Here is a 25,232-nt window from a genome sequence, read left to right as displayed (position 1 = left end):
CGAAAGGATTAGCCGTTGACATCGCCATTGCTCGAGGGACGCCAGTTAAGAGCTCCTTTCACGTCTCCATTAATGTGTCCACCGAAGTGGTTTCCCTATCTACTCACGAACGCACACTTTCGAATTACTAAGTTCCACAAGAGCGTGAGCGAACGAGCGGAGTCACCCCGATCCAAGGCAATACTCGGTCTGGACCGCGGGCTTGCTGCCTGCCAACCATCGTCCTAAGCACGTGAGCCTCCGTGCTCTTTACTAAAGCGATATAAATTTTCTCCAAGTGAGATGTTTAGATTTCAGCCCTGCCTAAAAAAAGTTTCCTTAACTTATTCCTGCTCTCCTTTGGTGCTCTGTGCCCGCTTTCCTTTGGGGAAACCAAGAACCGCAAATGACGCTCCCTGGACAGAAATGCCTCATTCAAAACAATACCGCTTGCGTGTCCCCAGCCAATGGAATGGCTTCCTTAAGCTATACACAGGAGCCGCTGGGACTGGCGACAGTATTTTTGTGCGCTTCTTCTCGCGAGGTCTGAGTAAACGGCGCCGCTGTTTCCCTTTCGACCGAGAGCAGAGGCCACTTAGAAACCAGAGCAATTCATCGTCGATCTGACGTCACTCCTCTCACGCAACGTGGAGTCGGTCGGCGGGCTATTTGAAAGAGCGGTCCTTGGAGCCGCGGTAGAGCGCTCGGGTAATTGGTGGGAAGAAAGAGGTCTGGGCGCCGTCGCCGGGATGGAAGCGCAGGACGTAGCGGGCTGCTCGGAGGTAGGAGACAAGGTGGCGGCTTTCGGCAAGCCCACGGAAGGAGTGATGGAGGAAGGAGCCCGTTTGCTCTCCAACGAAGAGAAAGAGAAGACGCCGGACTTGCTCAAGCTCCATCGGTCAGTCGTTTGTCGGATTTACAGCCCCTTGATGGCTTCTTCCCTCAGGAAACCATTCTAGCGGCAGCAAAACTTCGGAGGACCATCGAGATGGAGATTTTTAAAAAAAACTCTCTTGGCTCTTGGCTTTCATCTAATGGTGGTCCGGAGTTTTGCAGTCCTGGTCGGCAACTCCACAGGAGTAAGTACCGCACTAAGGATTTCCCTTGACAGCTGGGGAAATCCCGCAAGGGCTAGTTGTAAAGATGGAGATATCTAGTCGCGGGCCAGAACGCGAAGCCAGGTAAAAGCTGGTCGGTCAGGACAGCACCAGTTGTGCGGACATATTTTTCCATTGATTCAGGAAACCGAGGAAGGCTGAAATGCAGGTTGTTTTAGCTATGAGGAGGAATATTGCTGAAGGTAAGCCTAGAGGGCCAGAAATATTGTTTCCCTCCAAAGCGACTGTTCTGAACTTAGGGAGGTAGAAGTACTAGCAAGATAAGTTTTATGTATCAAAATGTTTCTAGTGCTTCAGTTAGGCAATGCTCACAAGTCTCTAATAAAAGTTGATCCTGAGATCTCTAAAAACTGATGGCCTGCAAAGTGGGTTGCAACAACAAAAATCTACAAAAGGAAAAACTTAAAGTTGTGAATAGTTGTGTAAATGGAAGAAATTGTATTCATGTTGTGATGGTTTTATAATTTGTTCTAATTTAAATTTAGATTTCAAATATTTAAATGCACATAAGCTGAGTTTATGAATTTAAAGTCTTCAGTGAACACTAATGCAATTTAGTTTTGCAGTAACTGCTACAATTGCATTTTATTTTTCTAATTTTCTTGTGAAGTGTACACTTTTCTTGTGAAGTGTTTTTTCTTTTTTTAGAATCAAAGAACAAATAAGTCAGCATCTTATGGAATATAATACAATAATCAATTCAAGTAAGTGGATCATAAAAACTCAAACTTTGTTATATTAGAATGTGAAAGTAAATATTTAAAAATTAGGTTAAAGTTTTCTGTAAGATTAAAATGTCAAGTCTTTTGACCATCTTTTCTCTGTAGCATAGGAGTTTTGTATGCCATATTTGTGTTGAGAGATGAAAGGATGTTCAGCTATCTTTTATAAATATGTCTTTTTTGTTGAGCAACTGCAGAAAAGATTCCGGATCAAGATAGAAATGAAAAAATATTAGAAGGGTATGTTTTCAAAACTTGTTATCATATATAAAATAATATTTCAGTGTCTCATACATCTGAAAATTAGAATTGATTAAATTTTTCTTTATATTTAAACCTGGTATTTTAAAGATTTTAATATATTCACTTTCTTGTGTTTTACTTGAAAACACACCACATTTACCTGACTGGATTTTCTTTCTTTAAAAATGTATCTCAGAGTAATGCATGCTGAATTTGCGGGGGTGGGTGGGGGTCCTTCATATACAGTAACTACTATGGCTGATGTGTGGTATATGCCTTTTCTGGTCAAACTTCTTGCATTCATGCCTTATGTCTGTTCACTAGTTATATTGCTGAATCCCATCATATTTTCATAGTTTAAGGAATCAAAACATGTTTATGCTTTTTCAGTATGCCAATAACAAATCATAAGCTTATATCCTTTTCCTATTCTGTTGTAATGGAAATTCTATTAAAAAGGAAAATTATTTCTGAATGAATGCATTACTCTTAAATATGTTAGCACTACATTTCGGTTTGCTGTTTTACATTGTGTTGATAATGAAAACGTGAAAAAAATCCAGATCTAGTATCAAAACACAACCATCTTCTAGTCACTCTATCAAACAGCAAACCCCTTTTAGATCTGATAGGAAACAAATGATCTGTCTTAACATTAATTTATGAGAGAATACAAATTATTAGTTATTAAAGAAAGTTCACTGTTTTTAGTTCTATAGAAGAATTGGAAAGAGACTTGGAAGAGATGAGGGTATCGTATCAAAACAAAACTTTAGCATTACAAAGGTAAAGATTCTGTATTGTTTTGCTTTATTTATTGCATTTCTGTATAATATCTACAAAATGTGTCCAGTGAAGCTAATTAAAAATATAATTCTAGCAAGAAACCATTATTTTTAAAATAAAATATATAATTCATATATTCAGTGACTGTTCAAAATTATGACGGTGCTGAATGAATGGTAGTTATGATTAGTCCTCAAAGTTCCAACTAGCCAGCATCCCTGCAGTACTTGTAATTATAATCTGAGCATATGGCAACTAGCTCACATTTATGACCAGTTGTAGCACCACATAATCAAGTGTTCACCATTTGTAACCTTCCCTGCTGGCTTCCCCAGTCAATAGGGAAGTTGACAGGAAAGGTTGCAAGTCACTACAATAAATCTCTCATTCCTGCATCCTCCTCTAATCCCCTTATACCTTTGCACCCCTCCTTGACCTTTACCATGTATCTCTTTGGTCTCATTCAGACCCTTGCTGTGCATCCTGCATACCCACACATACCTTTCTTAACCCTTGCCATACCTCCCCTCACTCTTTGCCATCTGATAGTTCCCAGTTATCTGCCTCTGGCCTGCCTGCAAACTTACTGAAACTTGCAGCTTCCTGCCAACTTCTCCACTGAGTTAGATGTGGGAAGACAACAGGAAGTTGTCTCACTTACTGACCATGGGATTTGGTTAACAATGACAAGAGGGACTGTAGGGATTGCTGTCAGTAAGTGAGGAAGTTGTGCTTTACAACTGTATCACTTAGTGAAATTCCAATCCTAATTATCATCATAAATTGAGCTCTACATGGTACATTTATATTGCCATGCATTTAATTTATGTTCTAATTTCCCTATATACTAAAAATAGTCTAAGTAAGTCTTCTGTATTTAAAAATCTCCATGTATGTCTGTTTTACTTAAGGTAGAATTCTGAAATTGTTATAACCCTGTGTGTGTGTGTGTGTGTGCGTGTGTGCGCGCACGCATGCACACAATCAGTATTAAGGGGATTGTCCTTGCTATGCCTGGACAGGCTGGTTGTCAGAGAGAAGGCTAGCACAGTCTGATAATATTCAGCTGCAGTATTCTATTTCTATGGGGTTTCAGACAAAGTATGTTGGTTCCACTTCCTTTGTTAGTTCCATTTGACTGGCTGATTGATATAGTTTTTGCAGCTGCCCACTGTTCTGGCTCTGAGTAGGAAAAGGTTTTAATATGGGGAAGTTACATGGAAAGACAGCAGCATGTGAAAAACACATGAAATAAGAGGGAGACACACCATTATTTCTTGCAGCTTAGAGACAGGAAGAAGAAGGGGTAGAAACCCTATTCACCCGCTGGGGATGAATAGGGGTGGAAGAGGTATAACAGACAGAGAAGAACAATATGAGAGACCAGACAAGAACCATCAGTTCTCAGAAAAGACATATTAATTCTTTCAGCAGCTAACATTCATTCAGCTTTAAGGCCTTCAGGTGCAGATTAGGAAGCCTAACAGAATTATGAAAAAGACAGTAAAAAAGCAGTAGATTTAAACAAGGCATTGTAATAACGTTTTTTATTTAGCAGTGTCATGTCAAATAACAGATTTCAGCCAAGTCCAGGTTCAGCACCCTCATGTGCACAGTCAGGGTTTTGTGATTTATATCTGAATCCTGGATCAAATAGCCTGATTAAGGTTAGTAAATTGATTTTCTACCAATTCTCCAGTTTGGGCAAGGGGAAAAGTAAGTAAAATCCCACTACTGAAAACCAGTCATATTGTCATTGAATTTCAGAGCAGGATTTGAGATGCTGGAAAGCTATAAATGGAGTGATCAAAAGGCTATCTGTGATTGCAGGCTTGCCCATTTCTGTCTATTAGATAGTGGTATCTAGCCAATCTTGGCTGATCTCATGAAGTTAAACAGGGCTGATCCTGATTAGTGCTTAAATGGGAAGACCACCTAGTCATCCTTCTGATGTAGAAATCTCTGAAAAAGTCCTTTTCTTGTTTTGTTGCCAAATTACATGAATTGCCATGAGAACACCTGGAGTTAAGATTTTCTCAAAGGTGACTATTGTTTTTTTCTAATATTGTGTTGGTTCTCTTCTAAGTTATCACTGTGAACTAATTGATTAAAATATGCTAAATTCTCCAAATCTAATATCTCTAACTAATGAAAAAGTTCAGCTGCAAATTGAAATAAGCTTTAGAGAAATATTAAAATCTGCTAAAAGAATTCAAGCTTACACTTAAAATCAAAACTTGTTTACTTTTGTCTTTGACATACATTACTTAGTTTTATATGAAATTTTATATATATATATATATATATATATATATATATATATATATAGAGAGAGAGAGAGAGAGAGAGAGAGAGAGAGAGAGAGAGAGAGAGAGAGAGAGAGAGAGAGAATAAAATATATTGGTATTCAAATCTATTCTTGTATTATAAAAGCTCTAAATACACTGTTACATGTATCAGAACAATCTTATATCTATTTTCTCTTTGTTTTATAGGATCCAAATAACTGATGCCCTTAGAACCAAACTGAAAAATGAAGATGATGATTCAAAGTAAGCTTTGAAATCATGAAGGGAATGCATTTTTAAAATATCTACAGTATATTTAAGAACAATCTTTGCTTGGCCAGCCATACAAATACAGCCATCTATTCTCAGGATTGAACTTTAACTGAAAAAAATCCAAATAGTCTGTTTCCTCTAGGTTGTAGCTGTATCTCAACTACAGTCATCATAATCTAGAACACAATTTTGGAACAAATGGAGGTTATTCTGATGTGACAGTTAAACCACTGACAGAATCATCAATAGACCTCATGAGCAGTGAGCACTATGAGATTGATCAAAAAGTTTGCACTGCAATTCTTAATCATAAATATTTTCAGACACAATAGATAAGAGTACAGCAGGCATCTTCTTCACTTTGAAAAAGAGTAGTTTTGATCATTGACTTTACAGGTTGTGCGAATCTAGATAACAGTCTTGTAGGATCCCTGGAATACTGAAGTGCTCAATTCCAAATCAGCTTCCAGTTAGATCACACACCTGAGATTCTGCCATCCTTTCTAACATTTTAGGAAACATTTTTTGCATTTCCAAAGTAGCCCCACTTTGGAAAGAAAGCATTTTTGTGTTAGCTGACCTTACTTAAAGAGAAAGATGTCAAATGAGAAACTGTAATACATTCCATATGTAGAATGAAAATAGCAAGCTGAGTGCAAATCCATTACGTATTACTACTTCAGACTACAAATGATTTTTGCCAATTATAATTTGAGTTCACTTTGTTTATAATACATTTTTATCTAAACGGCTTTCAAATGGCAACATTAAAAAAATTACTAGCTTGGGCACTTGAGGACTAGACTTTTCCCATCCAATTATGTTGGAAAGTATGTAACTGAGTTCTGGGAAAGTTTTTACAACTAATGATCTTTAGAGCTTCCCGGCATGTTGTATAGGGAAAAATAATGGAACACACAGGAAGATTAGCAGTGTACACCATTTGGATACAAATACTATAGTGCATGAAAAGTATGTGTTAGCTAAACCTGTTATGGCCAATGTTTTCCCATTTTATAAGTCAGTCTTGAAATGTATTTATAGCTCTTTTGTCTGTTTCTTCTCTTGCATTTAATGTTGCCAGTTAAAGTATTTTTGTAAGAAGCCATGGACAGAAAGGCATACTGTAGCTTGAGAAAAAATTAAGCAAGATACTCCAGTGTTTTAAATCTATCTAACATGTGATTTGGTTTCACGTATTAATAGATCCTGTTGATTTTTCTGCATTTTCTTCTTAGGTTTATCTGGGATACCATTAAACATATCATGATGCTTAGTACAGCAATACTTACATCAAAGCAGGTGAGTATCCTTTATATGAAAATGTTAATGATTATTTGTCTATAAAAGCAACATTTGAAACTAATGGAGTAATATATTTGAAAAGTTAATCTTTGTAGTTGTATTAATCTGGATGTATGGATACTTTTAATATATACACATATTTATATAAATTACTTGGTTTTGCAGCAATCCCGTGAACTGGAAAAAAAATTGAATGAGGTTAAGAAGAGCAGACTAGGTAAGTTATAATTGGTTGTGATAAATTCAATATGATAAATTAATTTGAAACAACACAAATTTAATTTAATTTCAAATGTTAATTTCATTAGTTTAATCCACAAGTATAGTGAATGCAAGGCATGTTCCTGAACTCATTTTTTTAAATTAGCTAGCTTTACTATCTTCCATCTTCCTCCTCCCTCCAATACTTCAATAGAATTAAAGCGAGCTGGAGAATGTAAACTGGCACAAATATATGATATGAAGAGAAAACAAAAAGAGGATTTTGAAAATATGGAGGTTTGCGAAATGTTGAAGAAAGTTCGTAAAAATTTACAAAAGGAAATTCAGATGACTACATTGATTCAAAACATTTTCCAGGTAACTTGTATTTGTATAGATAGAAAAATGTCTTACTTGGTAGGATGAATTAGTTTCTACTAGATATGAAACATGAAAATTAAAATGTTGATATCAAATACAGATAGTTCTTGGTTAACTATGGCAACTGGGATTGGAATTTCCATTGCTAAGTGACTTAAAGCATGATGTCATGTGGCCACACTGCCTAGCAATGAAAGTTCCAGCACTTCCAGTTGCCATTGTTAAGTGAACCAGATATCATGCTGTCAGCATTTGTGACTTTCTGTCAACTTCCCTATTGACTGTGGGAAGCCGGCAAAAGTCACAAATGGTGATTGTGACTGAGATATGTGCCAGGCACATATGATTGTGACTGTGAGATCTTAATCCCAGTTGCAGAGATGCTGTGAACAACGTAAGTACAAGGACCGGTTGTAACTACTACTTCTCTTGTAGGTTTGAGTGGTCCTTAAACAAGGACCACCTCTAGACATTGAATGTTTTAATGTTTATTGGTAGATGAATATTGTACTTTGAAATTATTACCACCATAATTACCATTATAGCTACAGGTATAACTTGCACAGGTTAGTATAATGTAGAACAAAGCTCTGTATGCAACATATTTTTATCCCTTTTTATTCATATTACAGGTAGTCCTCAACTTATGACTCACATTTATGACTGGTTGCAGTGTCCTGTGGTCATACAACAACTATTTGTATTGTTTTTGCAGGTTTCCAGCAAAAATGCCCTTTCTGGAGGATGTATTCAGATTTATGACTGCATGATTCACTTAACAACCATGTGATTTAGACTTATGACTATGTGATTCACGTAATGATAAAAATGGTAAAATTCAGTCCCAATTGCAGTCATAAATCAAGAACTGCCTGTATAAATGAAATATATTAAATATTCATATTCTAAGAATAAATCTTATGTAGAAAAATATTTGAAAAAACTTCCTTGTAGAAGCACAATATAATTTACAAATTATACAACCTAGCAATAATTGATTGCTTATTTTGTTGTGGAACTTGTATTTATTTGCATATTAAAACAATATAATTGAGAACAAAAAATCCTATTTATTCAATTATATTTAAATTAATTAGTTAATTTTATATTTAAATAATATTTATTGCAGAACCTTATTACTGGAAGTGGAGTCAATTGGGCAAACGATCCAGCTTTGAAGGAAATTGTTCTACAACTGGAGAAAAATGTGACTGGCATCTGAAACAACATTTAAGTTAAATACTGTATTTTCTTTCTGTGATTTCCAAACTCAGAGACAAAAGGGTAATCTATCAGGTTTTTGTAATATATTAATCATATTCTAAGAGTTATGTATTTGTACAAGAATATATTACACTTAAATACAACTGACATAGCAACAAAAGGGAAATTCTGTTACAGTCATTGTAAATATATCCAAGAAGCTATTACAGGAGAGTCATTTAGCTGTAAAATAATTCACTTCGCCTTCTCTTAATTTCACATAAGTTACCAACTGCTGATTCCAGTAACAACAGAGCACTAGGCCTTCTGAAAAAGCAGGTGTTTATTTACATAGGCAGCCATTTCATTCTCTCATCACAATTTAGACTGCTTTGTCTCCATGTTATGTGTGATATGTATGATGCACCTTTTTTTTTTGCTAAACTCTCTTATTACAGTTCCTTATGTCTAATTTCAATGGGTTTTTAATGAATCATCAGTAGTTCAAATATTCATAGTTGACATTGCCAAATATTATTCAATAGTATTTTCTTCCTGGGCCATTCTTGTAAGATACTTGTTCTATTTCTGTGTATTTGCTGTAGTTTTTCATAGCCGATGAATAAATAATATAGTAAAACCAAAAGTAGATTCCGCAGTATAGTATATAAATAGGAGGCCATCTCCTAAATGTTGATTTTTTTTTTCAGAAATATTATACTGTAATTGTTCTATATTGTTGGTTGTGTCTTATTTCTATTTCCAGACAAAAATAAATATTTTGAGCCAAAACGCACAAGGATCCATACAAAATGGCAGTAGGATCTTGCTCTCTTAACAACACTAGATATATACAATTCCCACTGCTGCTATTATTTCATGTGCACTGTACTTAGGTAAAAATCTGAAAGAGCTTCTCTTTTAAAATAGCCTCTTAAGAAGCATCACAGAAGAAAAAGGCGGATAATTCATAATGTAGTGCAATGGTTCTCAACCTGTGGGTCGGGACCCCATTTGGGGTCGAACGACCATTTCACGGGGGTCGCCAAACAACGCAGTCCGCCATTTTTTCCCCTTTTCCTTAGCTGTGCTACTCCCTTTTATTCTATTGGCTTTTGAAAGCCAATAGAATAGACTCTCTTGAATAGAGTCTAATTCTATTGGCTTTCAAAAGCCAATAGGAATTGTCCAGGCTGTCTCTGCCCTGCTGAGCCCGCCAAAAGTCCCATTCTGCAAACGGTGCTGCACCAGTTGAGTAATCCTCGACTTACGACCGGTTGAGTAGTCCTCGACTTATGACCGGTTGGCGGTCACGGCATTAAAAAGGTTGAGAATCACTGATGTAGTGTTATAACTGAAGTTCATGTTATCATTTACACTTCTAGAGACAACAGTTTGAGAAGGATACCAAACTGGTTATGTCCAGAGGCAATGGCAAAAATTGTATGAGATCCGGAAATTCCTTAAATGGTTGAAGCTGAGTATTCTAGGGGGAAATATATTTTAAGATAATAAAAGCTGCCACACAAAAAACAAAGCAGGTTTGGGTTTTTTTGTTACTAGAAAGGCCCAATTGAGAAGTTGAAAATACAAAAAGGTTTGTGAAACATAAGAATTTGTTAAATACTGTGCAGCTTGCTTTCGGAGATAATAGACTGACTTTGCCAGAGATGTTTAATAAGAGTAGGATGGTTAATAGTCAAATTAATTGTCCAGTGGTGGGGGTGTGAATTTTATACAATATACAATTTAGTAAATATAGATACTTTAGTTGAACAATATTGTTTTGAAAGCCAAAAATAAGAATTTATTGAACCATTTATTAATGGTTCAATAAATGTGCTTGCAATTAAAAAAATACCTTGTGTAGTCTAGTGATCTGAGATGAAAGCAGTATTTTCCTAATTAGTGTAACTAGAGATTACACTAATCTTTTCTCCCTTTTGAAGGTCACAGAGAAGATAGCTAAGTATCACCCACAGATGAAGAGAAAAGTCAATGCTTTGAGATGACTTAATTCTGTCTGACTGGATATTTTGTTGTAGGCTAAAGTCCATCATACAAATATCCATATGTGCAGATATTCTAAAAAATCAGCCTGTATTTGCCATGCAATTTTTGTGCAAATATGAGAAGGTGGTAAGCAAACAAATTTGCATTGTAAAAACATTTATTGTTTGCTACATGGTAAATATGCCAATCAGTTTTAAACGAGGGATAACTAATCATTAATTTAGTTTGGGTAGGTCAACTAGTTTTAGTGAAATTAAACAGGTATTTTTAAATTGTAAGCAGCCCAAAATCCTTGATTAAGATGGGCAATTATAGATGTTGGATAAATAAATCAGTTAATTAAAATAAATATTGGCTATTCACCAATCCCCTATTCAATCCCCCATTGCATATATCAGCTGTTCCGTTGGGTTCGAAGCCGTGCCCCTCGTGGAGGGCGGAGCTTAGCTAGACGCCGCCTTACAGCTCCCACAACGCTTTGTGCCGGCGCGCTCTTTTGCCCGAGCGGGGAATCATCATGGGCAGCAAAATGGCGGCGGCCAGTAGGGTCGTTCAGGTAAGTCCTTCAAATCGTGTATCTTGACGGAAGCTTTGGGTGCACTTGGAAACTGTCTGCAGCTGCAGTTCTATGCAAGGTTTCCGGGGCTTGCAGGTTGGGACCCGAATCCTTGGTGCGAAGCTGCACCAACCGGTGCCGATGTCCTTGAGTGGGAAGGAGAAGGAACGCCTGTCCTGGAAAGTGGATTTGATCTACCCGGGTATCTTTAACTCGGCTGCGGTCGGGGTCTTGGCCATCAATCTCACAGACGTCCCTGGCAGATTTCATGTGAAAACAGCAGACGTTCTGGAGACTTTTCTTAGCGGTCTTCTACACGTTAAAACCTTGAGTTTCCTCTCCGCAGTAAATCGGTAGGGCCGATTTCTCCGCGCGTGTTATTCGTTTTGTTGGACTGCAACTCCCGGACCTCCAAGTAGAGGCACACCAACTTGTGGGAAGGGCTGACACGAGTATCTTGACAAAAGCTTTGAGTGCGCCTGGGAACCGTCTGCAGTTGCAGTTCTATTCAAGGTTTCCGAAGCCCAAACAAGAGGCCTTGTAGACGTTGCTTTAAAGGAGGGCGGTTGGAGATTTATTCTATAAATGCTTGCCAAGATATTTAAAAAAAAACGTTTCCCATATTGGAAACTAGGCTAAATGTGAATCAGGATTTTATGCTGTTGCATCAAATATCAGTTTTGACAGAATATTGCCCTCCATTCAAATATTTGTTTGACATCAAAAAAAAGTTGGGCTCCTTTATAATTGAATTGTATGGTTTGTTATTTGAGCAGCTTTGCAAAAATGTAGAACCATCCATGTTACAAAGTCAAGCATTTAGAGGTATTGGGTGGACAGTGCATGATCCTATAGTTGTTGGTAAACTAGTTTTAAGCATCTCTTACAATACTTGGTTATGTATTCAAGATGGACAGTGATTAATATTTGTTATTTATATGTAAGGGTGAAAGTTTGTACATATATTGTATATAGCATATTTAAATGTGTGTTATGTATGTGTGCACTTTTGAGAGCAAGCAACTACATTTCATTTTTAATGGGTGCTCACATTTTTAATGGGTGCTCACAATCTCTTCCTACTGATCTTATTGGCTGGATTTGTTGAAAACTGAGGTGCAGAGTGCCTGTGGGGGGAATCTGTGGGCAATAGAAGAAGGGGACGACAGAGAATGAGATGGGTGGATGGAGTCACTGAAGCAGTAGGTGTGAATTTAAATGGACTCCAGAAGATGGTAGAGGACAGGAAGACCTGGAGGAACGTTGTCCATGGGGTCGCGATGGGTCGGACACGACTTCGCAATTAACACAACAACATATAAAATGTATTGGCTGGGATATATCTCCTTTTTCTCACATCTATTCTCCCATTCTCTGCCTACTAAACATGCTGCCTTTATTGGCTATTTTGAATATGATGGACTCGACCATTGGAAGTATTCAAGCAGGGTCTTGATAGATATTTATCTGGGATGCTTCTGCACTAAGCAGAAGATTAGTATCAGCAGTTTAAATGGCCTATGATTCTCCTTCAATTTTTATGGGTGATCCTCATTTCTATTATGGGGGAGTGGTTTTTAAAATTTAAAAATGTGAGTCGTGAACTAATATTAAGACTGGTGATAGTTTTTTTTCTGTTGCATGTATCTTTCCTCCTTCCTCCCTCATATGCTGACTTTTCCATTCATTTTCTTCTCTCCACCTACTCAATTGTTAGATTTACCTCTGAGCTTTATAGCAGTTTAACAATTATTGTGGATCCACTGAATAATGTGTACTTCATTCTAAAATAGTTTTTTTGTTTCTGTAACTCTAATGGTAATATGAAGTCTGTTCATGCTTCGACTGTGCAAATAACAAGATAACTTGGATCAAAAATAAAAATAGGTATTTTTGTTGATGTTGGTGTTCATAAAATGGGGAAAATGGTTTTTGAATCTGGAACAAACTTTCACATTTCACGGGTTCTGTTGACCCATTTCAGATCCGACATGATTCTGTAAAATCCCAAACTCAAAATGTTTCAGATTTTATATGAAAAAATCTGAATAAGGAAAAAGGGCAAAGCTAGCACATACTGTCCGTGCATTCCTTTCCATTCCTTGTGCAGAATAGTTACCAGTCTGCCTTCTTCCTTAACATTTTTCTTCTCTACCCACAGTCACCGTTGTTAATGTCAGTGATACCCTTCAGCCAGCAAGGATGCCAAATATCCCAGAATCTTCCCTCCTCTGTCCTCCACTACTGTCCCAATACACCCCCCCATCTTCCTCCCATTAGCCACTGCCTGTTCCAATAAGGATAGCTCTTCCCTTCCCACCTTCTGATTGCCTTCTATCCTTCAGTCATGAATGTCCAAATACATATCTTATTAGCCTGCTCACCCTTCCCCCAATTTTCCTTTTCCTTTCTTTCTCTTGGTTCCCCATAACTGAGGACATTGGTTCCCCTTTGCCCTTCCCCAGCCATGTCTCTTAGACTAAAAGATTGGATTAGAGGAATGTTTAATAAAATCCAGTAGGATTGTTCTTTAAATTCTTAACCCAAATATATTGGTATTTGAGCTTTACTTTGCCTGATAAAATAAGATTCATATATATTTACTAATAACAGATTTTCCATCAAATTGTGGCAAGGAGAGACAAGAGAAGGGATTTTCTTGTTTTGTATCAAATATAATGTGCTCAGAGATCCTTTTTGGCTTGTGTGGCAGAATAAAAATGCTATAAATAATTGTCAAATTCACAGGATTCCTTAAGGAAATAGGGTAATATATTCCTTGATCATTCCATATATTTATGCATGTATGAACCTAGTCATATATATCATATATATATCATCTGAGTGCAAATTAATATGCAAGTAGTATGCCTAGAATTAATAAGATAGATTTAGCACTGGAATGAGTCCAACTTTTTAAAATTGCAAAAGTAAAGCAGTTTTGTAAAAGTAGATATAATCCAGTCCTAAATTATTAAGTTCTGGTTTCCCTGCCTCAGTTCCTCTACCAAGAAAGCAGAACTCTTGAAACTGGCATCATTTCAAAAGGAACTTTTATTTGCAGATGCAGAATGCAGGAAAGCGAGGCAGGATCCGAGGGCTTCCCGCCCAAATCAATAGGTTAAATCTGCGAAGTAATAACCCCACCCCAACTGTCCATCCGGTCAGTTCAAACAGGCCAATCCACAGGTGCTAAGGCAGATGGCCCCGAGGCAGTCCTTTCACACCCCATAGTGAAGACATCAAAGCAAATAGAGGAAATGTACTACATGCACTACAAGCCCCTGCTCTCACTCCCCTTCCCCCAGGAGAATAGAACCTGAACAGTGGAAGCCCAGATGATTAATAACCAGTAATTAATAATGGAGGATTCTGACAGGTTCAGTTGATTCTATATGAGCTTCCACTTAATGTCCATTGAAACATTACATCATCGTTATTATTATACCTCATCTTTGTTTTCTACAAATCAAGGCAATGTGCATAACGCTCTTACCTTTTTTCCTCACAGCAATGTTGTTGTAGGTTGTGTTGAAAGAATAACCTTTTATGCCTAAGGAAGGACTAGAATTCACAAGCTTCTGGTTTCCTAATCCAGCATCTTTACTACATCAGCTTGGCTCTCAGTCTAAAAGGAGATATAAATTTTATCCTTTCTTGGCAGAACTGCACGCATATATAAATGTATATACTGACTTGCTTTTTCATTTCTTTAGGTAGTCAAACCACATACGCCACTGATTAAGTTTCCAGACAGAAAAAGTACTCCAAAACCTAAAAGTAAGTATGTCTTTACTAAATGCACATGGTGCCATGCCATGTCTTGCCATAATTTATGCTCAAGAAATTTAAATTGCAATTCATTGTTTATAATTCACATTATAGGTTAGCATGATATATGAACCCAATATAATGTTTTCTAACTATAACCCCTAATTTATAACAGTATTGCTCTGTGAGGGAGATGGGCAGTTTGGTCTTGTGCAGGGGTAGGCAACCTAAGCTCTTTTATAAAACATGGACTTCAACTCCCAGAATTCCTGAGTCAGCATAGCTGACTCAGGAATTCTGTGAGTTGAAGTCCATGAGTCATAAAAGAGCCAAGGTTGCCTACCTCTGGTCTAGTGGTTAAGTCACAGGGCTAGAAAGCAAGAGACCATTAGTTCAAGTCCCCCCTTAGCTATGAAAGCCAGCTGGGTTACCTTGGGCCAGTTACTGTCTTAGCCCAACTCACCTCACAGGGTTGTTGTTATGGGGAAAAGAGGAGGAAGGTGTGTTGGATATGTTTGCTGCCTGAATTATTTGTAAAAATTGTAAAAGTGGGAAATAAATAAAAAAAATGATATATAAAATATTTTTTCACATCACTAAGATGCTGACAGTATTCACTGTTATGCACAAATGTAACTGTTTCTTCTGGGTACTTCTAAGCTTTAATTAAAGTCTCACTGTCAGTTAATTCTTTTTTGAATTAACCATTTAACTTCAGTGGTTTACATGATACACCAACCTTCCTTAATCCTTGATTCTCCATATGTGCTAAATTACAATCCTCTCATCATATTTGCATGACCAATGATCAGGACCTGATTGACATTGTCAGCCCATAGAGGTAGGCCAGATCAGGAAACTCTATTGAGCCTTTGAGGTAGCTGCAGTGTTTTGCTGCAATGGACCAACATGGTTAGTCATGATGTAGGGCATCCAGAGATTTTTTGGCTAATATAATTTAGTTTCTTATTGTTCCAGTGCAGGAGTCTCTACATTCAAGAGTGCCTCCGCTTCATGGGACAGCCTCACAATTTTCTGCAGAAAACAAAGTACCATCTTTTCAAAATACTTTATTTACTGGTAGAACGCAAGGTATACCTGACACAGCAGAATTAATAAGAACTTTACCTCAGAAATTCAGGAGGAAACCCATGTCAGTTGAAGAGATGGAATACATTCAAGTAAGTTCTCATTTTTAAAAAATTAAAATATTAGTGTTCTTTTCAAACCCTTACTTTTTAAAAAAAATCAAATGATTAAATAAAAATTTAGACTATGTGTGGTTTGCTTTTTGTGATGAGAAACCAGTTCTTTAGGTGTATATGGTGCTACAGAAGCAGAACAATAAAATCATAGAAGGTTGAAACTAGGCTTTAGTCATACTAATATTTAGCATTGTATTTTATTTTATTTCACACTATGGATTTCTAATGATTAGCTGATGAATTTCAGTTGGAATAATCTCTAGATCCTCCCAAAAAATATTAAGAGGCTTGATTTAAATCAGGAATGGACTGCCTATTGCAAAACAAAGTGCTTGTCGATATGAATCCATCTTTTCAGCACCATAATATGGTTAAAACAATTAAAAATTCTAACTCTCTCAATAGCATATCAGCCAAACTGAAACCACAGATGAAGAACCAAATAAATTCAGTGGAAAAATACTTCATAATTAAACTTTGGTATGAAACGTTAGTATGAAAACTACTAAATAAATTGATTGAATTATATAGCCAACTATTTCACTTGCATCTTAATTGTTTATAGGAACTAGCTTATGGGAAATTCTGTGCTATCTCAGTTATCAAACAAGTTCAGATGACTGCAAATAGAATTGTATGAAACCCTAATCATAATCTATCAGCTCCCATGGATAAGTTTATTCTTCCTAAATAAAGCAGCAGCTTGCATTGATTGCCTAAAATGCTGTTAAGAAACCCAACAATACAAATCCAGGGGAGCCCAATTAATAAATCTATTCTACAAGCATGAGTATAATTCCATAAAGTACAAGTCTTAAGTCAGTTCTACTTATCTTTTAAGTCAGTTCTACTTATCATAGTCAACAACACTCCATCCTTTTCATTACTTTATATCAGTGGTACTCAACCTTCCTAATGCCGTGACCCTTTAATACAGTTCCTCATGTTGTGACCATCAACCCCCCATCCAGCTGGCCGGAGGGGGGTATCAAAAACTTGACCCCCCCAAAAAAAGGAAAAAATGGGAAAGTATAGGTAGTCCTCGACTTACAACAATTTGCTTAGTGACTGTTAGAAGTTACAACAGCACTGAAAAAGCGAATTATGGTCATTTTTCACGCTTATGATTGTTGCAGCATCCCCAGGGTCATGTGATTTACATTCAGATGCTTGACAACTGATTCATACTTATGACATTCACAGTGTCCCAGGGTCACGTGATCAATGGCCTGGGGGCATGGCCAGCTGATCACTCAGGTTGCAGAGTGCCTGTGGGGGGAATCTGTGGGTATCTAGGATGGGACTGGGGTGGGTGCCTGCCTTCCTTCCCTCCCCTTGTCCCTTCCTTTCTTCTTTTCTTCCTTTCCTTCACCTCCCTTAGTCTCTTCCTCCTTCCCTCCCTCTCTCCCATTGTCCCTTCCTTCTTTCCTTCCTTTCCTTCACCTCCTTCTTAGTCTCTTCCTCCTTCCCACCCTCTCCCATTGTCCCTTCTTTCCTTCCCTTCCTTCCCCTCCCTTAGTCTCTTCCTCCTTCCCTCCCTCTCCCATTGTCCCTTCCTTCCTTTCCTTCACCTCCTGCTTAGTCTATTCCTCCTTCCCTCCCTCTCTCCCATTGTCCCTTCCTTTCCTTTCCTTCACCTTTCTTAGTCTCTTCCTCCTTCCCTCCCTCTCCCATTGTTCCTTCTTTCCTTTCCTTCACCTCCTTCTTAGTCTCTTCCTCCTTCCCTCCCTCTTCCATTCTCCCTTCCTTCCCTTCCTTTCCTTCACCTCCCTTAGTGTCTTCCTCCTTCCCTCCCTTTTCCATTGTCCCTTCCTTCCTTTCCTTCACCTCGATCTTAGTCTCTTCCTCCTTCTCTCCCTCTCTCCCATTGTCCCTTCCTTCCTTCCCTTCCCCTCCCTCTTAGTCTCTTTCTCCTTCCCTCCCTCTCTCCCGTTGAACCTTCCTTCCTTCCTTCCTTCCTTCCTTCCCTCTCTCATTGTCCCTTACTTCCCTCCCTCTTCGTCCCTTCCTTCCTCCCCCCCTCTGTGCCCAGGAAGGGATAAGGGGAAGGGCTGCCAGAGGCAGAGGAGAGCTCTGCCCAAGTCACTTGCTCAGCTTCGCCAAAAGACATGCTACTTGCTAAGGTAGCAGAAGCTCCAGGATCAGTGCCGGGCTACAGCTGATTCGCACTTCTGCTAAATTAGCAAGCGGCATGTTTTCTAGCAAAGCTCGAGCAAGTTTGCTGGGCAGGAGCCAAGGAGAGCAGCTACAGCTGCAGAAGCGCGGATCAGCTGTAGAGGCTCGCCTGATCCTGAGCAAGAGGGAAGGAAGGAAGGATGGAAGGGACAAGAGGAAAGAGGGAGGGAGGAGGACAAAGAGGGAGGAGGAAGGAAGGAAGGAAGGAAGGAAGGGACAAGGGGAAGAGAGAGGCGAAGGGAAGGAAGGAAGGAAGGAAGGAAGGAAGGAAGGAAGGAAGGAAGGAAGGAAGGAAGGAAGGAAGGAAGGAAGGAAGGGACAATGGGAGAGGGAGGGAAGGAGGAAGAGACCAAGAGGGAGGGAAGGAAAGGAAGTTCCAGCCAGGAGAGGCTTGCCAGCCCGGCTGCCGAGGAACAGAAGAGTGGAAAGCCAAGGAAAAGGTGGCGGTTTCCTCCCAAAGGGGGCTCCTTTTCTCCACCCCTTCCCTGGGTTTGTGGGGAGTTTCTCATCACCAATGCTGACAGGTGCTCCTTCGAGCCCGCTGTGAGCTTTCTCGACCCCTTTGCTTCCCCCCCCCCCCGCTTTCATGAGGATTGTGGCGCCCTTGGGAAGCCGATCAGGCTTAGGGGAGGAGGAGGGGTCCCTTCCTCCTTCCCTCCCTCTCTCCCTGTCAAGCCCCGGCGGGCTTGACATGAACGGGCAGAGGAGTCGAGGATGGGTGGGGTGGCAAAGGAGACCGGCGGCCATCGCCAGACCTCCCGGCTGACGGGCGCAGGAGTTGGGTGCTGCGGCAGCCTCCCCTTCGCTGACCTGCATGCATGAGAAGAAGTCAATCCGGTTGCTGCACAATGAGTCTCTGGGGAGGGCAGGGGCTTGCTCTGCGCCTGCGCTCTTCATGCATCCCCTGCAGGGTACATTTGGTAAAGTTCGTGCAGACTGCCGCCAAGCAGCATATTTTCCACAAACAAGTGAGGTGGAGCGGAAGGGGGGGAGGGAGAGAAGGCGATTGACAAGCCCTGCCTAAGACCATCGGAAATATGTGTTTTTCGATGGTCTTAGGTGACCCCTATGAAAGGCTCGTGCGACCCCCAAAAGGGTTGCGACCCACAGGTTGAGAACCGCTGCTTTATATCATTCACCTATTGGTGATTGTTCTTTCCAAATTCTGAATAGTTTTACCAATAGTTTGCTGTTGATATGATTTAGGAACCTCATAGTATAAATGTATAGTACAGAGGAAAATTTTCTCAGTCCTGTCTTTTGAAGAATGCATCTAGGTGAGAATTTAGTCATTTTCTCCCAAAGATCCCCTACAAAAATAAGCAAGACAAACAATATTCAGTAGTTTTAAAATATATAATCTTGAATTTGACACAACTGATTTAGATAACCTGGTACCCTCCAATATAGCTTGGCATATTGTCGAGCTGGTGGGAGGCTGGAATATTTGACTGAAGCAGTCTGAGTCTGAAATATTGAAGCTGTATACCTCTATCGGCTTGTGATAAGCAATATGATTGGTTATCCTTGTTTTAAAACATTCAGAACACCAGACCTTGTCCCAGGGTATGGATTGTGATAAATGAAACAGTTATAATGCTGAATCAGATTTGCTAAAATCTCAACTGCTCTCTCCTTACAAAACATCTAATTTTTATTTATGCTATTTCAGACACTCAGGAGGTGGTTAGTAGGAAAACTGCAAGAAATCAAGTGTAGAAAAAATATTGCAGGATCAGCATTGCAAAAACATTTCTACAGCATTGCAGTGGCTTGAAATTACTCCAAATGTTATTTTTTAAAATTTAGAAATCTTCTGAAATTAAGAAATTTCAGGAGATTTCTAAATGGAATTAGAAAGCTTCTGATTTCTAATTCTCATGTTCTGTGTCTACTGTATTTTATCATTCTTTAATTTTACATTTTTGTTCTTCCAAAATCATTCAATTGCGTATTTAATTTCTCTCCTAAAATTTAGCTAAGAGGGCAGCATTTGGGAAAGGGTTTGTTACAGTTTTCCAGTTGGCACTCAGAGGTCATTTGGCTTGTGCCCAAAATAATCAAATGGAACATGCTATTGGGTGAAGGAGCTGAAACAGTCACGTGGAAGAAAGAATGTCTGTCACTATGTATGATAGCAGTAGAAACTGCTATCATAATAGTTGAGGTATTGGAATAGGAATGAGGAAAACAGGTTCTAGTCCCCTCATTTATAGCTCACTGGATGAGTTTGTGCCAGTTCTTTTAGTTCAGCCCACCTCACAAGATTGCTGTTATGGTGTCAAATAGGAGGAGGGGGCATTACGTATATCAACCTGAGTTCCTATAGGAACAGCAGTAAATGAGTAGTAATATCATTCTAATCAGCAATGTTGCAAAAATTAATTTTTGTTTCTGCTAAAAGATAATATTTTATTTTACAGCGTGGAGGCCCAGAATAAGGTGGAGCATTGTGCAGTTTGTAACTGCTGAATAACAAACCATTGTACTTACAATAAAGTCCTTCTTCACTTTCTCTCTCTCTCTGGATATTAAAGGAGGTCAAAGGAAAGGTTTTTTGCCAAAATGCTTTTGTGAGAGACTAAAAGGTAATCGCTTTAGAAAGTGGTTATGTCTCATTCAGAGATAATTCTGTTTCAGGTAACCAGAAGCATCGACTTTAATTGCCTGATGAAATTTATTTTTTCATTCTATTCACTATAGTTTCCTTATCTCTTATAGTTGCTGTTGATACACTTAAGAATTAAAAATAGCTACTAATAAAATGACCATAATAGCCTGAAGACAACCATGTTGTTTTCAAAGTTTGAACAATGCAGGATCCTTCTAGCAAATAATATGTCCTTCCAAAGAACTCTGAGAAATAAACTTAAGTTAGCCATATCAAAATTTGACAAATTTTGTTAGTGAACTCATTGTACAATGTAATCTACAAATATGCAGAATATTCCTTCAGAAAAAGAAATAATCAAGCTCTTTCCTGAGTGCTATACTACCTCAACTTACACAGTTGTTAAATTTGGTTCAGAATAAGCAGGAATTTATTTTCATGTGTCTGTCTTTAAATAATCCTAGTGACTACATTGTAATAAGAAATTAAATATTAGTAATATTTTCTTGTCAATCAAAGCTAATACCAATATTCTCAGATGGACTCAGATGAGTTCTAGAAATTTCCATGAATTGCAGTGTGTAAGATTCTCTTGTGTACATTTACTTTGCTCCATCAAAATGCCTGTTTCTTGTAGGGAGCTCATCACTTGCACATCAAAACATCTCCATGATTGGGTTGTTTGAGTTACTGAATCAAGGAGCTGGAAGAACTTGTGCTGATTGATGTGGGTAACACTTATTTTTACACTACTAATTTATAAATCAAGAATGATATGAAGTATAATTTATAGTATTTAATACTTAGTACATGATTATAATACACATCATATTGAATTATATTGAAGCACATACAAAATTTATTTCTATGGAGCAGCACTGAAACTGCAAATGGATATATTCATAGATCGTGTGATCAGTACTTGATTTCATTTTTAACATGTACCTGCTATAACATGTATGTTTTTATGACAGGAAAGAGGAACTAACAATTAGTAGAGAAATGTTATTTGAAACAACTGTTTTTGATTACACAAACTTGAGAAGAATTTTCATCTGTTCGGTTTTAAGTAGGGAAAGGATTCAAGTTTATAATGCAAATGTGTATGCAAGATTTTACTGAATCAATAGGTAAAGGATTAAGCTATTCATCTTTTATTGTAAAAATACTTTTGTTATGATACTGAATGTACTGTTTGCATTTCTATTATTGTTTGATATATTCTTCATATGTATTTTAAGATTTGTTATATATTAGCATTTGCACAAAACCCAAACAAATTCTAATTGCCAATTATAGATGGGTGTACAACAAATAATACAAATATTGCAAACACCTCTGGAGAATTGGCTAATAAAAAACACAATATGGATCAGCAGTCTTGAATGCACCTCCTTAACAGAATGTACATTTCAGTGCTGCCTGCCTTTTCTGAAACATATGTGCTTTGATTAGCTTTTCCCATTATTTACACTTCTATGGAAAAAGTATTTGCCCTTTTTTAGATTTTCTGAATTTTTGCAAACACTAAACATTTCTGTGGGTCCTAGAGAAATATAACCCATGTAAATAACACTAATATTTGTCATTCATTTCATTTCATAAAGTCTCCCAACATATAATATGCTGCTAATGAAAAAATAAATCACTAATTTCTTTTTAATGTATGGAATTGTTAAAGGAGAACAAAGGACAGTTGTTCTAATCTAAAACTTAACAATGAGGTCCTGCAAGATGCAAATCTGACAAATACTTTCAATAGACAATGAGATTCTCATCACTTAGGTTTTAAAAGTATACAATCTCTGTAAAAATTCTTACAGAAATGCCTGTCAATATAAAAAAAAGTACAAAACATTTCAAAATCTCTTAAGCACAGATATAGCCATACTTTGCAGATGATTCTCTAGACTTCTGGAGGAATGTTCAATAAATGATGAGTCAAAAGTCAAATTTTTCAGGCTATATGGACATTATTGTATCTGAAAGAAATTAAACAGTGCATTTCACAACAAAAACATTCTGTCTCTGAAGCATACAGGTAATGTCACGATTTGGGAGTGACCTAGACTTGCCATCATCTGGTGTTTTATGTGTATCAGAATTTTGCAGGAGACTACTGAGCCATTTGCCCATCAGCTGAAGTGTAAGCAAGTAATGCAGCCAGACAATAATCCCAAACATACAACCAAACTTACCGTATATGCCGGCGTATTAGGCGACCCGGCGTATAAGACGACCCCCGTCTTTATCACCAAGTCGCCTTCCTAGAACGTTGTCTTATATGCCGGAAACTACCAGTATTTTCGGCATATAAGGCGACTCGGCGTATAAGACGACCCCTGTCTTTGGCGCCAAGTTTAGCGCTTCCGGAAGTCTTATACGCCGGCATATACGGTACAAAAAACTGAATGCAAAGCAACTTCTGTTTTTGAAATGGCAAAAGCTGTATGAACGATGAATATTGCCAGGGAGGGAATGTGGATATTCTTAGTGGAATTACAAGACATGCCTAGTGAAAACACCTAGTTCAGGGATGTTAAACTGCCGGCCCATGGGCTGGACACATCACGAAACCACGCCCACCTTATTGCCAGCAATGGGGAAAAAGTTCCACTATGTCGCGAGTTTGACATGCCTGACCTAGTTGCATCTGCTACAGGTACTCAACTTACAAGCACAATTGGAACCAGAAAATTTATCATTAAGCTGCACAGTAATTAAATCAGGCATTATGTGACTGCACCTGATTTTATGACCTTTTATGACCATAGTCATTAAGTGAATCACCACTGCCATTAAATAAATACAACTTTCCCCATTGAGTGCTTCTCAGATACTGGCTAGAAGGATTGCAAACAGATCACATGACCACAGGATGCTGCAAGTGTTGTCAGTGAGTCAGTTGCCAATGACTCAAATCATGAACACCTGACCATTGGGGTTGAAGTAACATTCGTAACTTCAAGGATAAGTTGTAACTTACTTTTTTCAGTGCTATCATAACTTTGAATCGTTGTTAAATGAATGAAGACAAGTCGAGGGCTACCTATATTGCTAGTGTTCAATAATCAGCCCCACAACTGGAAAAGAGCTGTCTGAACATTATGCTATTAAATCTCAAAAAAAATCACCATTAGGTCCATTTACAATACTGTTTTATTCAAGGTTTGGCCAGTCAAACTGCAGCAAATTGGAGGTGAAATTTAAGGAAGAGAAAGCAAATCAACTTTGAAATATATTTCATCAAAACAATTTACTGCCTACAAACTCTACTCATAGACGAAGATTTCAGATTGTAATTGAAGAATGATTTGAATCTGGCAAGATTTTAATACACCACAACTCTATGTGTAAGCTTCAGCTGGAAGTTACCTTTCCTCTGAATAAAAAACACCGATATAACCGTCAAAAGTATTGGCAGGGAATTTAGAGTCTCCCCAACAGATACTATTTGAATAGCAGACATGACAGGGATAAATTGGTCATAGTTATCTTCTCCGACATAATGTGATTGTGTTTTAATTATGATTCTAGAGCTATGTATACATACCAATTAGCAAATAGATTTAATCGTCAGTGGGATATTTCCTCAATTCTATAGTTGGCCACTTAACCAAACTGTAATTGTTGCATGCTTCAGGTCACCTTACTGGCATAAGCAGAACAGTTTTAAGAGATTTATAAAGTGCTGCTTCTCTTTCCACCCCACCTCAAAATGTTCAGTGTACCATGACCACTTACAAGGGTAACGCAATGGTTAAAACGTATTACAAACCGGGCGCAAAGCATTTAAGGACAAAACGTGGCAGATTACGTTATTTAAAAACTGAAAATTGCTGTATCGCGTTTTCACTCATAGAAAGTATGCACCTCCTTCCAATGCCAAGTTTTGGAAGGGAACACTGCCGCCGCTGCTATTCAGTCAAGCTAAGCGCGTTATCCAATTTTCGCACCCGTTCCCTTGACTGCCGAGTCCCAGCAATGGCTGTTGTGCATTCTTCCTCTTCGCGTTGGACGCCGTTACCCGGCCTGCAGAAGCGTCTTTGGTCAACGTGCGGCGCATGCGCAAGCATAGAGTGCTGCACCGGAAGCCGGAAGCGGCGGAGAAGAATTGCAGTTTGAGGTTTTGGAGTTTTAAAGATCGTTTTTAGCTACGGTGCGTTTTAAATCGCTTTTCCAGTCTTCCCTGGCCCCGGGTCGCCATGGATGCTCGAGCGCGAGCCAAACGCTACGAAAAATTGGACTTTCTGGGTGAGGGGCAGGTAAGTAATAGCGGCCTCATCTGCCTTTTAATGTGCTTTTATCTGTAATTCTGGTCTGTAACTATAATAATTATTATTTTTATATAGAGGGGAATAGCCCGAAAATATTCTTTTTTTCTTGAGGTTATTCTGATCTA

The 25,232-nt window shown here is 38.3% G+C and overlaps 3 protein-coding genes across 3 annotated transcripts in view; all 3 read left to right on the top strand.

Moving 5' to 3' along the window:
- The first annotated feature begins 579 nt into the window (after positions 1-579).
- CENPH (centromere protein H) lies at positions 580-9,145 on the top strand. The gene is made up of 9 exons (XM_039333718.1): positions 580-877; positions 1,746-1,801; positions 2,008-2,059; positions 2,774-2,848; positions 5,344-5,400; positions 6,648-6,711; positions 6,880-6,931; positions 7,130-7,293; positions 8,426-9,145. The coding sequence occupies exons 1-9, from the start codon at positions 729-731 to the stop codon at positions 8,516-8,518; spliced, it is 762 nt and encodes a 253-aa protein (XP_039189652.1). The 5' UTR covers positions 580-728; the 3' UTR covers positions 8,519-9,145.
- Positions 9,146-10,919: 1,774 nt separating this feature from the next.
- Positions 10,920-22,202, top strand: MRPS36 (mitochondrial ribosomal protein S36). Its single transcript, XM_039333719.1, has 4 exons — positions 10,920-11,068; positions 14,785-14,848; positions 15,818-16,020; positions 20,643-22,202. Exons 1-4 carry the CDS (start codon positions 11,030-11,032, stop codon positions 20,658-20,660), a joined length of 324 nt encoding a protein of 107 aa, XP_039189653.1. The 5' UTR covers positions 10,920-11,029; the 3' UTR covers positions 20,661-22,202.
- Positions 22,203-23,177: 975 nt separating this feature from the next.
- CDK7 (cyclin dependent kinase 7) overlaps positions 23,178-25,232 on the top strand; it is a 29,679-nt gene continuing 27,624 nt past the window's right edge. The window contains exon 1 of the mRNA XM_039333715.1: positions 23,178-25,095. Within this exon, the coding sequence (XP_039189649.1) occupies positions 25,036-25,095 (60 nt within the window). The 5' untranslated portion in view covers positions 23,178-25,035. The remainder of the gene's footprint in view (positions 25,096-25,232) is intronic.

The sequence above is a fragment of the Crotalus tigris genome, unplaced genomic scaffold, assembly GCF_016545835.1.
Source record: "Crotalus tigris isolate CLP2741 ecotype Arizona unplaced genomic scaffold, ASM1654583v1 scf7180000024506.7606697, whole genome shotgun sequence".
NCBI lineage: Eukaryota > Metazoa > Chordata > Lepidosauria > Squamata > Viperidae > Crotalus > Crotalus tigris.
Note: the sequence above shows the minus strand (reverse complement) of the source record. Positions and strands in the feature narration are given on the sequence as shown.

What these genes read in the sequence shown, in the direction of transcription:
- MRPS36 (XM_039333719.1), top strand. Translation starts at nt 11,030, where the DNA reads ATGGGCAGCAAAATGGCGGCGGCCAGTAGGGTCGTTCAG. An exon ending in CGGCCAGTAGGGTCGTTCAG is followed by an intron (nt 11,069 to 14,784) that starts GTAAGTCCTTCA and finishes TCATTTCTTTAG; the next exon opens with GTAGTCAAACCACATACGCC. An exon ending in AAGTACTCCAAAACCTAAAA is followed by an intron (nt 14,849 to 15,817) that starts GTAAGTATGTCT and finishes TTATTGTTCCAG; the next exon opens with TGCAGGAGTCTCTACATTCA.
- CENPH (XM_039333718.1), top strand. Translation starts at nt 729, where the DNA reads ATGGAAGCGCAGGACGTAGCGGGCTGCTCGGAGGTAGGAGACAAGGTG. An exon ending in GACTTGCTCAAGCTCCATCG is followed by an intron (nt 878 to 1,745) that starts GTCAGTCGTTTG and finishes TTCTTTTTTTAG; the next exon opens with AATCAAAGAACAAATAAGTC. An exon ending in TAATACAATAATCAATTCAA is followed by an intron (nt 1,802 to 2,007) that starts GTAAGTGGATCA and finishes TTTTTTGTTGAG; the next exon opens with CAACTGCAGAAAAGATTCCG.